The sequence below is a fragment of the Myxocyprinus asiaticus genome, chromosome 15, assembly GCF_019703515.2.
Source record: "Myxocyprinus asiaticus isolate MX2 ecotype Aquarium Trade chromosome 15, UBuf_Myxa_2, whole genome shotgun sequence".
Classification (NCBI taxonomy): domain Eukaryota; kingdom Metazoa; phylum Chordata; class Actinopteri; order Cypriniformes; family Catostomidae; genus Myxocyprinus; species Myxocyprinus asiaticus.
Window position 1 is genome coordinate 28,968,029 of NC_059358.1, and position 15,887 is coordinate 28,983,915.

Genomic DNA, 15,887 nt, shown 5'->3' on the forward strand with positions numbered 1-15,887 from the left:
ACCAGGTTATCCCACCAATGGATTTTTTCTTCCCTGACAGCACAGGAATATTCCAGGATGACAATGCCAAGATTCATCGGGCTCAAACTGTGAAAGAGCAGTTTAGGGAGCATGAGGAATCATTTTCACACATGAATTGGCCACCACAGAGTCCTGACCTTCACCCCATTGAAAATCTTTGGGATGTGCTGGAGAAGACTTTATGGAGTAGTTCGACTCTTCCATCGTCAATACAAGATCTCAGCCAAAAATTAATGCAACTCTGGATGGAAATAAATGTTGTGACGTTGCATAAGGTTGTTGAAACAATGCCACGACGAATGCACGCCGTAATCAAAGCTAAAGGCGGTTCAACGAAATATTAGAGTATGCGACTTTTTTTTTTTGGCCAGGCAATGTATTTCACAAATAATTATTAGATGCTATGACTACCATATCACACATTGCTGCAGTTTAAAATAAACTGTCTACTGAAATGGAGCATGGTGGCATGTGACACACCAGAATTTTTTTTTATAAAATTAGAACTTAGATTTATATCTTAAAACTCCATAAATAATAGTTTGAATATTTTAGGGTGAAGCTGAGAGACAATATTAGTAAGACATGTCATAGTATCACATTGAAGAGTTACATTTGTAACATTTCTTTAAAAAAAATAAATAAATAAATAAAAATCGTTGTCCATGGTAATGTACAGTATAGTGTGTCACAATGAAAGCAAAAACTGACATGTAATTTTAATAATCCTTCTACAAATTTTGTCTAATCTTCAAAATATAGTCAGATTATCTTCTATGAGACTGTGCCTCATAAAGGTTATCAAAAGGATATTTTGTTTTCAAAACCATTTGCCTAGAACAACGACAGCAGTCTATCTCAGCAATATTGAAATTCTACTTAGTATCTCTCTTTGGGAAAATGCCAATATTGTGGGTGTTGTGGCATTAAAAAAAACAAGCAAGTCAATAAAAGGTTGCAAGCTCAAACCCAGATAAAGTAAATTTAAGAGCCATCACCATTGTATAAGCATGCAAGGGACATAGCTCTTGGAGATTGTCCATGCAGTAAGTGTACTGTAATGCTTGGCTCTATAATCTTTTCATTTGCTAGAATAATAATATTTTGCTGAATAAAAAAATAAAAAATAAATAAAAAAAATTACAACAAAGGCTTAATTATTTGGATGATACTACTTTTTAGAACCAATATCCATTGTAACATGGACATTAGAAATAACTATTAAAAATAATAATACAGATTTTTGTTTTGGACTGATTATAATATATGGCTGCATTTAGAAAAGAGAAAAAAGGAACATAATTTTGGTTTGAACAGTTAACGGGATTTCATGGGGATAAATACTCAGAATTACAGAGGCACAGCCCTTTACTAGAACAATATATAAGTGCAATGTGTGTGAGATCATGCTATTACCTACATGGGAATATAGGTCACCTTACAGCAAATTAATGAAGTACTAAATACTGTTTTTAAACAGTATAACAAAGATTTAACAGTGGTATTAAATCAACAAAGCTCTAAAATAAAATAGAAAAAAATTCTGCAATTGATTAAATTCTAAAATGTATTTGCAAAATGCAGATTTCTGCTTATTTTACTGCAAGCAAAAATATAAAACATAGCTGTAACATACCAATAAATGTGTCCATTGAATTAACGAGGATATAACATTTTATTAAATGCTCGAGCATTATCAACAACCAGCTTATCATATGTAATCAAAATGATGGAAACATACTTATTACTTTTCTTCTTTTAAAGAAAAAGAGAGGCTATAAGTAGTATGGCATCTCTACATAAAAGGTGAGAAATGTGGAATACGTTCATAGTTGGCAAGACATGATCTAAAGTATAAATTCCTACAAATCACTCTTCTTACTACCTGAAGTGTAGCTATGAAGATGACTGACTTATAATAAAAGAAAAAAGAAATATAATAAAATATTGACACAATTTACATTACAGTACACTTATTTCTTTCCATTCCTCCCTTAAACTCTATACATAAATGTTACTACCAATAAAATGTGTCCTTTAATTGTCTCAATTTGGTAAGGCTTTTGCCCTAAGTTAATTTAGGGCACAGAATCAGTCAATTCACTTCTAACATTATATTTGTCCTCTGACTGGTTATGTGGAAAAAAATATTTTTTCCTAAGTGCTGGCATTACCTCTTAATGCTAGTTTTCATTCCAAACAGTGAATACATAAAAAAAAAAATAATAATAATCTTGGATATTGTGAATTGTTAATCAGCATGTTAAGATGTATTAGTTTCTTTTAATTCCTCTATTAAGAGTTAACATTTTCAATTGGTTTTGCCAACAGCTTTTTATCAGAGTTCACAGTGTCATCAATCAAACTGACCTTTCAATACACGGACAGCTATGTCCAACATGCAGTAATTTAAATACTCTTTTGAACAAAACACTCATCTTCATAGTAGGACCCTTCTTTTCTCCTGCTACTGAATGGACTTTTTACATCAACAAAATCACATCTCCAGTCTTGCTCTAAGTGAACACCAACAACACAATATATATCAGAGACAGAATAATTCTACAAGAGCATATGTTGAGGAACAGTGAGCAATAACCTACTGTTAGGGTAATGTACAATATTAGTCAAATCACTAATACTTTATCTATTGCCATCCAAGGAGCAAAGGATAATTTCATTATGAACAAGAGTTTCCTCTGAGAATACTGGTTTGGAACTGGATAGATGGGTAGGCTAAACCTTTCTTTTAAAATGCATTTGATATATTTGTGAGTTTGTTGAGGGTGTTCATTTCTAGGGTTGCAAGTTATGAGAGGAAATTTATTATGACTAAGAGAAAAGAAAAAGCTCTTATAACACACACAGTTAACGACTAAATTAGTAAATGGGATGTCCAGTCAAATACATCAGTGTTTTTGTCAGGAAAATCCCAACGCTCAATATCTCGCCTCACACAGCATTTGAAAATTTGTTTAATGACAAGGACTCAGTGATTGTATTCCATATGCAGGGCTGACGAGTTCCCTTTACACTCAAACCTCCTGTATGTTGATCCCATCACTAATTTCACACAAAGAGCCCTCTCTCGTCGAAAACTAGCCAGCATCCCTCGACACACCTTCTTGTGCCTTGTGAGGAGCATTGCATTCCAGAAACGACAGGCACAATGTTTACAAGAAAATGCTCTGTTAGCTAAATGGGAGCTTCTATGGATGAGGGCTGAGAGGAACTTGCGAGACTGTTTTCCACATACTGGACATCTCAAACGATGCTGAAGGCCACTCACTCTGGGACAGTGTCTAGCTGCTATATGAACCTTAAGTGCTGCCTGCTGTGAAAAGGTAGCTCCAAGGCACAGAGGACAGGACCTCCGTTTCAGAGGAACTTTAATAGAATGCAGCCTGTTAAGCTTCAGTCCACCTGGAAGGCCCAGTTCATACATTGCACTTCCTCCACTTCCTCGTGTGATTCTCACAAGCACAGCCATACGCTTCTTAATTGTATGTTGCTTCCTACGAATTGCTCTCCTCCGTCTCCTTTGAAGTGTCCTCTCATTTTTCTGCCTTTCCCCAAGTGAGAGTTCCACCTGTTCTCTCTCCACTCTTGCAGCTGGCATCCATTTGTAGCCTATCTCCCCTCTCTCTTCCCGTCTTTTTTTTTTTTTTCGTCTGCTCAGCTCCTCTTGGCTTTGAAAAGTGTGGTGGTGCGTAGAATGAATCTCAGCTGAATGTTGCTGGGGGTTCTGGTGCTGCTGATGTGGCTGTGATGGAAGCAAGGCAAGGGAATGTACAGGTGCGTTCAGATTAAAAGTATGTCCATGACCCGTTTGGTAAATGGGCTCACCCTTTACCCCAGTATGTTGCTGCTGATGGTTACAAAGTAGAGGCACTGAGGAACTTGAGGGCAGAGAATGAGAATAAGTGGAGGCATTGGATGAAGAGGGGTGTGATGCACTGTCATCAGGTAGATAGAAGAGAGAGGAGTAACCAGCTTGAGGTTGAGGAGGAGGCTGCTGGCCATGAAGAACTCCACCATGAGAATGTTGTTCGCCATGTGTGCCACTTGGTGGTGCAAGCTGAAGCAAAGCATTTGTAGCAGCTTCACTTTCAGATATCGAACCACCAACACTGTTATCTTCACCTGTGCTCCTCTGAGCTACTGCCTGGCCAGTTCGTGTTAAGCCATGTTGAGAAAGCCTGTGTCTTGTAAGGCTGTTGGAGTATGCAAAAGCCTTCCCACAGACTTCACAAGAAAACAGCTTTTCACCACCACCCTCGTGAACTGATTGGTGATGTGCAGTCAAGTGAAAGTGATGGCGGAATGATTTCCAGCATATAGCACATGTGTACAGTCTAGGAGTGGGCTGAGGGTTTGATGTCTGTGGTTTGATGTCTTGAGTGTACGAATAGAATGAAGAAGAGCTGCCTTGACCTCCCTGTATCAAACTGCCACCAGTGGATGGATAGCTGTTAAGGTTGTCCCCACCTGGTGTTGTTGGCACTTCTTCCAGTTCTCCTTTTTGGTGTAGCTTGCCATGTCTTTTAAGGCTCTGAGCATATCCAAAGTCCTTTCCACACAGAATGCATTTGTAGTTCTTCTCTCCAGAATGCACTGTGTGGTGCTTGCTAAGATGAAATGCCTCTCTGAAGTACTTGCCACACACAGTACAGTGGTGAGGCTTTTCTCCAGTGTGTATTCTGTCATGCCTCCGCAAGGTCTCTCTTCTTGCAAATCCTCGACCACAAACACTGCACAAATATGGTCTAACATCCCCATCAGGCCCAACTGGTCTGTGAGAGGACTGTCTTCTTTTTGTGGCCTCAACACCAATAGCACCAGGTTCTTTTTTTTTGCGGGGCTTACGGGGACGCTTGGTCTTTCCACCAGGTGTCTGCTGATTTGGTTGCTGGTTGAGGGCCACTGCACTCTGGTTAACACTACCTCTGTAGGACTTGTCCAAACTAGATATGGATGAAGGACCACTAGGTGAACCAAGGGGCCCTAGACCTAGACCTCCAAGTAATCCACCAATGATATCCCTTCGATCATCCCCTCTACCTCCACTGTGGGTAAGATCACCACTCATACAATTTGCAGCTGCAGCAGTGATGGCAGAAATGGCATTGTTTACAGAACTAGTGACATCATCTTCTGAATCATCTAACAGAGATGAAAGGGGAAGATGTGTCTGTTGATGATGCTGCTGCTGCTGGTTTTGGCTTTGTGGGTGTGGGTGCAGAGTCGGAGCTAATGGTGCCTTCCTAAGTGCAGGCCCTGTCATGCTGCCTCCACCACATGAGGATGTTGCAGAATACATGTTACCTTGAGAGCGCTGGTCCTTGTAGTCATCACTGAAACCATCACTCCGGTAAGAACCTGCACAACAGACTAAACAGTAATAATGCTATGCAAACAAACTTTCACATCACAGAGTCTAATAAAAGTTTGGCTTTCACTGGGTTTACTATAAATATACACTCTTCTATATGTTACTCACCCGCTGCATTAGTTGCTATTCCATCATGGGAGCCCCCTGTTTTATTGTCCTTGCCTTCAACTATATTACTTTCATGCTTAGATCTTGGTGCACGTCCCGACTTGCCACATGTACCTGAGGCTGCATGGTTTAAAAGGGACGTACTTTCCCGAAAACAGCGTCCACAAGCTAGACAACGGAATGGTTTCTCTTCATGGATCTTTTCATGGCGGGTGAGTGACTCACGACGATTGAAAGCGCGACTACAAGTTGTGCAGGCATATGGCCGAGCCCCAGAGTGGATGACACCATGCTGAAGGAGGTGCCCTTTTTTCTTGAAACCTTTGCCACACTCACAGCAATGAAAAGTCTTATCAGGACTGGCACAAGAAGATGAGGCTGAGCCATCTTGAGTAGAGTGAGGAATACTTGGATCAGCAGGATGCAGAACAGGGTTTACAATGTTACTTCTCGTACCACTTGTGCCAGCTGTGGTTAATTCATGACTACGTAGGTGCCTGCGCAGACTAGAGAGATGTGTGAAATTTTTACCACACTCTCCACAATGATAAAGGGCTTCTTGTTCAGTCTGAGAATGAGGTGGCATGGAACCATGGTTGTCTGATTTAGAGTCATTTGTCACCAAGACTGATGATGCCGTAGTAGAAGATGCTAAGGAAGATGATGAGACAACAGAAGTGGAGGAGGTCAGGTGGGACGGTGGGTCTCCACCAATGCCTGACAAACCAACACTCCCACTTCCATCCAAGCCCGGAGAATTATCCTGGTTGAGTCCCCCGGAAGTGCTACTGTGGGAGTTAGGGTTTGTAGAGCTGTGGCTGTTACTGTTGCTTTCAGTCTTTCTCTGTGGCAGGTAACCAACCATTGCTTTCTTTCTCCTACCACCACCTCCACTTCCTCCAGCAGCACTATCACCTTTTCCCTCCTCCTTGGACAAGGAAAGTTGTAGAGGAAGAGGAAGTGGTAAACCAGCTTCCTGCTGCATGAGAGATGCAAGCTGGTTGGAGGAGAGCACTGGGATTCCTTGAAAGTCAAAACTCCCAAGTGTAGAGGACTGGGAGGAGTGCAGTGGGTGGTGTGGATGTGGGTGAGACAAAGTGTGAGGTGGCAGATGCTGCTGTTGTGGTGGTGGCTGTTGTGAATGTGATAGAGTGGTTGAGTGACCATGAGTGTGTGAAGAATGAAGAGTGGGGGGTGGAGCAAGAGCTGAGCTTGTTTCTCCTGCAGCTTGGCTCAGACCAAGACCAAGATGGTTGTGACTGCCTTGTTGAACTAAAAATTGTTCTAGACTGGAATTGGCTGGTACTCCAGAAAGAAAATACTGATTTGCCGCTAACATGCAGCTAAACTGTTGATGTAGGCTCCTGGCATCAGACTGAGATCCTGCCAACTGATGGCCCAAGGTAGTTACTGTGCTACTGCTGGGAGGGTTATTAGAGGTTGAAACAGAACTTGAAGAGGATGGAGAGGAGGAGGATGGCCCAGGGGATGCTTGGGGTACTGATAGGCCTGGATGCAATGGGGGTGGTGGTGGAACAGATGAAACCAGTCCTCCAATTCCCCCTGTAGTTCCACTTCCACTACTGCTGGTAAAATGATCAAATCGCCCTACTCCTGAATGCAACTGCTCTTGTGCAAGGGCTGCCTCAGTTGGATGAAATGAACGCAAAAACTGGGGATATCCAGTCACATGACTTCCACTGCTGCTACTGCTTCCAGACATTTTGCTTGATTTCCTCAAACTTTGAGAGGATGAAGAAAGGGATTGTTGATGTAGAGGTGGGGGAGGTGCACTCATTTTTGCAAAAATTGATGCAGAGTCCGAAAAGGCACTGCCTCTAGATCCTTGTAGTGGGCCTAAGCCAAGTCCAGACAAAATTGCCCCAGATGTCTCACCTTGCTGCTGTTGCTGTAACTGGTGTTGGTGAAGTTGCACTTGCTGTTGGTGTTGAAGTTGTCGATCTAATCCAAGACCTTTAAACTGATGGGCCTGGTGTCCACTCAGCATCTCTATGATGTCCACATTGTACTTTCCAAACTGGAACATCTCCCAGTTACTAAAACATGGGTGTACAGGGGCAACACTTTCTGCTCTACGAGCAGCAACAATATTTCCACAGTGGTTCCCTAATAAGTTGTGGTCAGAAAAAGCAGTACCGATGGGGGGAAAAAAACTGTGATACCTCACAAGCACGCTTCCACCTCACCAGTATTTCTTATATTACTGGTGTAGTTTTATTTTAAGTTGGCACTCAATGTTCCATTCTTTACCCAAATAGTCTCAGGGTGAGACTGAGGCAATGAGTGGACATTTTTGAATTGATTGTAATATGAATGTGGAATTTCTAAAAAAAAAATAAAAAGAAAAAAAAGGTGGTTCATTCTTGTTTTTGAGCCTTCTGTGTGATTTTAATGATTAATGGCTCATGATGTCACTTAATGCAATGACCAAAACCAATTCCCCTTTGGCTTCACATTGTATCACAGTTATATTGAATGGTTTACCTTTGATATAAAACAAATGTCAGTCTCAGTGTGTCATGAGAGGGCAAATACGTATGGGTTGGTAAGAAAATGTGCTGCAACAATCTTGTTTTCACATTTTGGGAAGAGCAATTGAAGTGCTATATGTGGTTTGATCTGAATAAAATAAAAAATAAATCCACTTTCTTGGGTTACATTTTTTCAGTTCATGACCATCCCACAGTAGGATGGATTCCTCCAATTCCCATTGGCTGACTTCATTACAACCAATATCTATTAATTCAAAATCCTTCTGAAAAAAGTGGTTTACATCACTGTTTCCTGGTTTCAGTTAATATATTTTTCTTTTTTCCATAGTTGGAAGCAAAATCCTCCTCTACCATTCTTGAGGTCTGTGAAAAATAGTTTTTCTGCTACTCCTCTTCTCACTGTGCGGGAAAAAAGAACAATATGTTAAATGGTCGATTTTAAACAAACACTGACACAATTCTTCTAAAATACTGCATCCCATCAATATACCATCTACATGCATAAAAACACCAAAATGTCTTATTTAAAAATAAATGACAACAACAACAGGCAGTTTATTACAGCTGGTAATTCATTTTTAATGTTTTTTTTATTATATATATATATATATATATATATATATATATACACACACACACACACACACACACAGCAAATCTGACTTCTGTGAGAAGAATCTCTGAAAAAGCTTTAAAACAAATTAGTTGCTTTACTTTAACATCTGAACATTATTGATCACTTAACATTTTTTCAATATTTAGTGAGTTTTTTCTCACTCATATACTAAAATAGTCAAACTAAATAAAGAACATAAAAAAAACATTCAGTCCCTAATTATTCCAAGTGAACCTTCATAAAAATAATTTTAATTAACACTGAAATTATACATTGTGTTTATTGAGAACTATTACATTAGTCCATCTAATCTATCAACAACATCTAAATAATATCGATATAAAAGGACATCATACTCAACTGACACTCGTTGTCTAGCATGGATGTATTTAACGAGTGTCATATTTTAAAGTCACAACTGATACAAAACAAAAGTACTGTAAATTCGTTTTCACAAGACATTCGCAATTAAAGAAAGAAAATAAGAAAAACCCAAATGTGTATACTACTTTCTTATATTAAAACGTGACGTGTTTGTATTAGTTTATCTAAGATTGTCAGCTGTTGGTATCGTGCTGAAAAGATGCTGAGTGCAGTGTGAATCTTCAGGGGCAGAGGTGAATTTCTTCTAATTATTACATCTTCTGACTGAACCGCGCATCACTAAAGAAAAGAAAAGGTCCATTTGTGCAGACAGCGGGGAGTAATGGAAAACAGTCTACGAATTGGGAAAATGTTATTCGAATGCCAATTGCTTAAAAAACATCTTCAACGCAATAATGGACGCGAAATCTTTAAGCGCTTGGGCTAAGTGTAACATGTTAGCATGCAAAACAGCTGGCTAACACTACATATTCGGCAAAGGGACGAAGACATATTGAAGGCAAGCCTAAATATGCATGAGCAAATAGTCGTTTATATTGTCCAAATAAATGCAGCATAGTCAAATCAAAGTCGAGACAATAAAATAGGCCTTTTTACCTATGCATCCATCTTTTAGCCTGGTCAAGATGAACAGGGCCTGCTACACTCTGTCCCACCCTGCCCCCCTCGCTCATGTACCCCAGCAGCTCTGCGTGCTGTTTTCCAATAGTTAGCCTTTTTGCTACAGCTAGTTAGCAGACCCTATTTGCACTGCAACCGTGCTGAGATTGCATGAGACCGAGTGTCTCTTATATCGTAATGCAGATGCAGTCATCGTAGATATGTCCTGTGCAAATAATATCAGACCATATTACGAAGGATTTTCTCTCTCTCTTATTTTTTTCGTTTGCTTTTTTGCAGGCTAAAATATTTTGGACGGTCTATGTTGGTGTTTTAGAGAGGAACGAGTGACGTGTGAGCATTTAACATTGGTCGTTTCCGGACATTGGAACACTTCCGGCTACCTCGTCTTCTGTTCGCTGTTGTATTTGTGGCTGCGACAGCGTCAGTGTGAATTTACGCTTCTAATCCGGCGCATTTCTAATGTTAGCATCCTTATCTATAGAATTGTAATAACTTTATGAATCGTCTTGCCTTTCAGCTGCACAAGATATGCGTTTAGCATTCAAGTAAGCGTTGTCAAATTTGACTATGTTGGCGTGCTAGCAACCATCTCCGAGATTACGAGTTTAACTGGAATTACAACTCGACTAATGTAATCCTGATATCATATACCAAGTTCGCTGTTCATTTATTCTGTGATTCCTTTAGTAATATGTTTGCTGCTTAGTGGCCATTTTATTACATACGGACAGCTCAAATTCCTTATCAAAATGGCTGCCTTGGAATATAGTCTTATTTCCAATCTGATACTGGATGGAAAAAATCACGGAGGTTGTTAACATTATATAACACGTGCTAACGTAATGAATCAAAATATATATATTTTTTAAGTTTATACATAATTTAAACATTCTATTTTACTTTGATGTACATCATCAGACATTTGAGGCAACAGTTTCATCAGTTGGTTTTATTCTACAAAAAGAAAATTAACCTGTATGGAAATCAAGTGGATGATTCAGTATATAAGAGAGATTTGTGATGTGAGACAACTTTATAGAGAAGGAAATCAACGTAAACATCGTTGGATTAATGGTTGATTTTAAGTGATATACCTAAACATTCATTCTGCTTCTCTACGTAAACATTTTAAAACACACGAGCTTAGTGCAGCTTTCTCGGTGTTTTCATCGTCCTGCTTGCTTGTTCGACCAATGGACATTCCATTGTAGGCCAATATTGTAAAATGCATCAGGGCTTTATTTGCACATCCAATGTTTGTTATTTTCTGCATTGAAATGCCTTGTGAATAAATGTCATAAACATTGTCAGAATTATGGCTTGTGAATACAAAACTGAACAGACTTTGCTACAGACTTTTTATGACAAAAATTCTAAATTGATTCAGCTGTTCTAATTGTCCCTGAAATAAACATTATACGTTGAATTTTCACTTAATCAACAAAAATAAGACATTCAATTACAAACATACATTATACATCCCATGACATCATTTATAAACCCATTGTGATGTCTCTGCAACAAGTAATGACATTTGCAGGATTAGAACAATTACAATATGACATCACACTGAGAAATTGAAGGCACTCCTCTTCATTAGGAATGCATGAAGAATTGGCAAACAATGAGTGGCTAAAAAGTTTGTGCTTCTATTTTCTACTAATAATTTCAAAAGAATTTCATGATAAATATATCTAAAACAAGTTGGCACTAAAACCACAGAATAAAAATAAAAAAAAATCACTATCATAATAATAAGATAACCATAACAACAAGAATAAATTTCACCAATAACCATAATATTAACTGTCATAGTAATGACAATAAAAAACACATATGTATTACAGAGCTGTTAGGAAGATTGTCTTTAAGTTTTCATTAAGATACACACAGTTCCAGTGAAAAGTTAAATGAATGTGTTACCACCAATCCTCCTCTTACGCATACATAATATATACTACTCCTTAACACTTTTACTGAGAGTCATAAATATTCAAATAGTCTGTGACTTATACTGTTGTATTTCACTGAACATTAACCAAGCGGTATAAAGTCTATAACAAAAAGATGATCAATTAGTGATTTTAATATGTAAACTGAATATTTTTCATTTGTAAAATAAGTTCAAGAGACATAGTCTATTTCTCAAAAGTTAGAACCATTAAATAATGGCTGGCTCTTTTGCAACCAATCTCACATTAACATTTTCTTTTAATATTTACTAACTACATACATATCTTTCTGAACTTTTATGAGTTTATTATCATTTAAGTAATAATGAATAAGCCGTGGGTAACATTTGTACCACTAATGCATGTGTGTTGTATAGCCCTTAATAATGACAAGCGTTATTGGTTATGAAGATATCAGTTATGATGTGTTGTGTGTCCACATCTCAGTAACAGCAGATTTGAAATTCAGGTTAGCTGTTTTTGCATGCCTGTAACCTCGGACTGCTCGTGGAGTCTCAGTTTTAACAGCAGTTTTAACATGGATATTCAAAAAGCTGTCCAAGAGGTTTGTCTTGATACTGCCATGCACTAATTTTATGTCAAAATATTAACATACAAATACACTTGAGTGCTCTTAATGTTGTGTTGTTTTTTACTCTGATCCACATTAAAAAGCTTAAGGTGTTCACAATTGAGAACCTTTTGTCTTCTACACAATGTACATAAGAGGAGCATAAACAGGCATGTATTTACCCAGCATTACAGGAATCTAGTGTATCTTTCTTGTGCTTTTGGTAGTTCAGTGTCCCATATGATTCCTCCTTTACAAATCTCAGCACTTGGACACTGTAGAAAGTGGTGGTTCAGAATCCAAACAAAGTGTCATTGATCAATAATGAGTCTTTTTAAAATGGAGAAAAAAGATGATTGTCAGACATTTTTCTTGGTTTACTTCTGGGCTGTTCTGCCCAATGGTGTTCCATAATGGCTTTCATTCATAGTTCATAGCAATCTCCAGTTATATACTGAATGGCTAACTTGAGAATATAAAACTTGTTGTGTACCATTTTCAGGATTCCAACAAAACAAAGTGAACAGAGTCTCACTTGGTACATCCATGTTAAATTCACACTGAGTTAGGTGCAGGCGAAACACATTTATGGTAAGGCTATTACTTGCTTTCTCTGTCTTCAAAAGTCATTAAAATTCATTTAATTCTTGTCAGTTTATAGAATTCAAACAAATCTCTACAGTCCTCAAATTGTTCCATCATCATTCAATTTGACAAACATTGTAACAATCCTGCCATACTTCATCATTATGTAGAGGCAGATTGGGGTTAAAAAGAGGCAAGATCCAGCATTATGGTTGCACTCCAGACTCTTTTTTTTTTATTTTTTATGTTTTCCTGTTGATTCTACTTGTGTTTGTCCACCTGTAAGAAGCTTAACAATTCATCAATTGGAATGATTGCTCCTTGTTCAACTGGTTCCTCTTATGCAGATGTTACATAAGCTTGTGTAATTATTAGTCTCCCAGTTTCCACCATATTTATAAGATAAGAGCTGTTCTCTGAAATATATGGCTCCATAGCAGCTATATCTGTTATGTGTAATAATGCAAATATCTGAGAATATAAAACATTTGACACAAATATATGAAAAATGTCAGTTGCTGTTCATCTGTCACATGTGAAATTTATATTACACTCTATTGACATTCTATGCAGTAGGTTATAGGCAAACTTTACACAAATAAATAGTTGTATTATATGGCAACTTTGATTATAATTATATCAGCAATATCATGAACATAAAAGCACAACAAGCTCTATCAAACCTGATTTATAACTGTTGTTATCTAATCTCATCTTATGTCATTGCCACTATATAATATACAGTATATTTGTAAATATACAGTGCCATCTGGCTCTGTTTCAACCACTTCAAGTTCTGTTTCCTTGATTCCTTTACCATACTCCTACTCCTTCTCTCATTATTTCTCTCTTTCTTCGCCTACTCTCTCTCTCTTCCACAGTCCCTTTACCATCCTCCAGCTCTTCGCACAGTCTATCCCTCACCCTTCTTTTCCAATTCCCCTTCATTCCCTCTCCAGGCTCTTGCTCACACAGTAACCTCATTCTTGCTTCCTGTTCTAACCCCTTGGTTTGTTGCCACTCCTCCTCCACTCCCCCCTGCACCCGGGATGAAGTGAAGTTGTTCAATGGTATTTTGCCTTTTTGCTGCAAATGCGAGCCTCCTGGCACTGTGTCCACCAAGAGTTCCTGTTCCCATGACAACCCCTGTTCCTGGCATGTCGCCCCATCCCACTCCTCCAACCCCACCTCCTCCCAGGTGACCCGACATTGCTGCCGAATTTCGCTCTTGCTCTCGTCCTGATGTTGGGTGCGAGTTCATCTTGATCATATGATGACGGTCAATTGATGGTGTCGCACAAACATTCTGCTGTGATTGAGCTTTCTGGTGGCTCACGCGGGGCAGGGTTGGCACCATTCCACCTCCTCCTCCTGCAGGGTAGTCACCCATACCCATACCCATCCCACTTCCACCTTCACCATATTCAACCTCCTCTAGATGTTCTGGTGACATTAGCAGCCTGTCCTTGGACTTCTGCAAGGTATTCTGGTTACTGGAGTTCTTTGCTGCGGTGGCCATGGCTTTGTAGTATTGGTGCTGCTGGTTCTTGGAGAGCCTTGATAATGTGTTGCCATCACCGAGGGCAAGGAGCTGGTCGGTTGACTTAACACGGCGTGGTGGTTTGGAAAGTGTATCATAATTCTGGTTTTGCTTTGTCTCTGGTGGATCCAAAGGGTAAGGATTGGGTGTGTGGCTTGGGGCAGACTGTGGATGAGGTATTCGAGGACGAGTGGCATGGGTGGGAAGTGTGCCTCGTCCCCCCAGTGTGTAGTCACCTCCCCAGGGAAGATGATGCTGGGAAGAATGGAAGGAGGGAGGGGCATTGTTGGGCCGCCGTTTTGTGGTACAGTAACCTGAATAATCCTCCAATCCTCCTTTCTCTGTTGGTGGAGGAAAACAAGTTTCAAAAGATCAGGAAAATGGGTGAAGCAAGAAATGTAAATCAAAAGAAAAGAGAATATACTGTAGAAGTGAATGTCTACAGGCTATGAGCCAGATTTTCATTCAAACCTTCATCACAGCTTACATAAATTAACTCTACAATTGCTTAATAAAAGTTCTTCCACCTCCAACCTAGGACAATGTGTTTAATGCACCACTTGATTTCATCACTATAAAAATTTTATTTATTTGATCAGATTTTATCCTGAGCCCTGAGCCAATTCATCTTTGCTTATTAAGTCTGAGTCACTGTATCAACCTGTATAACCTTCGCCTGTGCAGAACTTCCTTGTCCAACTGTAACTTATACTTCCCAGGATGTTTCATGTCTACATGAGTGAGAGGTCTTAAGGCTGCAGACAGGGCCGGACTTAAGGTGGCGAGGACCCCTGGGCTGGATTCATTGTTGGGGTGCTACCTACACCATAAAATATTGTGCTACCGTTTTGGAAACAAAAAAGTAAAGTATTTCAAAGAGGACCATATAAGTGCTTCAGGCTCTAGCTACAAACACAGAGAGAACAGAAGCATTGTACAGTATGTGAGTGACATAAAAAAAACATTATGTAATCACTCTGCTTGAACTCCACTCTAAGTATTTCATATCATGCACTATATAATATAAAATAAACCATTACCTCTAGAAAGCTCAACCCAATCCACATAATTTCTACTTTCATAAAACGGCTAAGTTTATTACCTCACTTAGTCTGTGCTTAAACAAATAGAAAACACTAGTTTTCATCTTAGGTGTAAGCCTAATAAATTCCATTGTGTTCTCAAAATAATGCTGCCAAATGCGTGTTCTTATCGAATTTGTATTACATTTCATTAATACAGTTTATGCTGCCTAAAGAAAAGAAAATATAACTAAATTTTAGGTTCAAGGTGAATGTGGTCTAAGATTTAATCACAATTTAATTCACAAAGCGTCAGAGATCATTTGCAGAATTCTCATCGACGACATTATTCTTACAAACTGTTCAGATGAATGAAACAGAGAAAAAGAGAGTGAGAACTCTTTACATGCACGTGTTTCACGAGTCACGCTCCCGCTGCACGCCTCAAATGAGCGAATCAGACATGGGCATTGACGGCTTTTCTTTTATCTGTTCTTAAAAATATAATAAAGCGTCTTTCTTCAAGCACAAGTCACAAGTCTTTGTGTCTAACAGCATT

The 15,887-nt window shown here is 38.9% G+C and overlaps 2 protein-coding genes across 4 annotated transcripts in view; both read right to left on the minus strand.

Annotated features, from left to right (window-relative positions):
- Positions 1–1,677: 1,677 nt before the first annotated feature.
- LOC127453024 (uncharacterized) lies at positions 1,678–9,974 on the minus strand. Of its 2 annotated transcripts, none has more exons than XM_051719012.1 (3): positions 9,632–9,974; positions 5,522–8,433; positions 1,678–5,400 (listed from the first exon to the last, which is right to left on the minus strand). In XM_051719012.1, the coding sequence occupies exons 2-3, from the start codon at positions 7,566–7,568 to the stop codon at positions 3,011–3,013; spliced, it is 4,437 nt and encodes a 1,478-aa protein (XP_051574972.1). In that variant the 5' UTR covers positions 7,569–8,433; positions 9,632–9,974; the 3' UTR covers positions 1,678–3,010. The 2 variants fall into 2 exon arrangements, with proteins under 2 accessions (XP_051574972.1, XP_051574971.1); XM_051719011.1 differs by having other exon boundaries at positions 1,678–5,412.
- A 57-nt stretch (positions 9,975–10,031) lies between these two features.
- The window catches only part of LOC127453514 (protein shisa-7-like), a 34,008-nt gene continuing 28,152 nt past the window's right edge, over positions 10,032–15,887 (minus strand). For both annotated transcript variants that reach the window (XM_051719937.1, XM_051719935.1), the window contains exon 7: positions 10,032–14,647. In XM_051719937.1, coding sequence (XP_051575897.1) covers positions 13,734–14,647 — 914 coding nt within the window. In that variant the 3' untranslated portion in view covers positions 10,032–13,733. The remainder of the gene's footprint in view (positions 14,648–15,887) is intronic.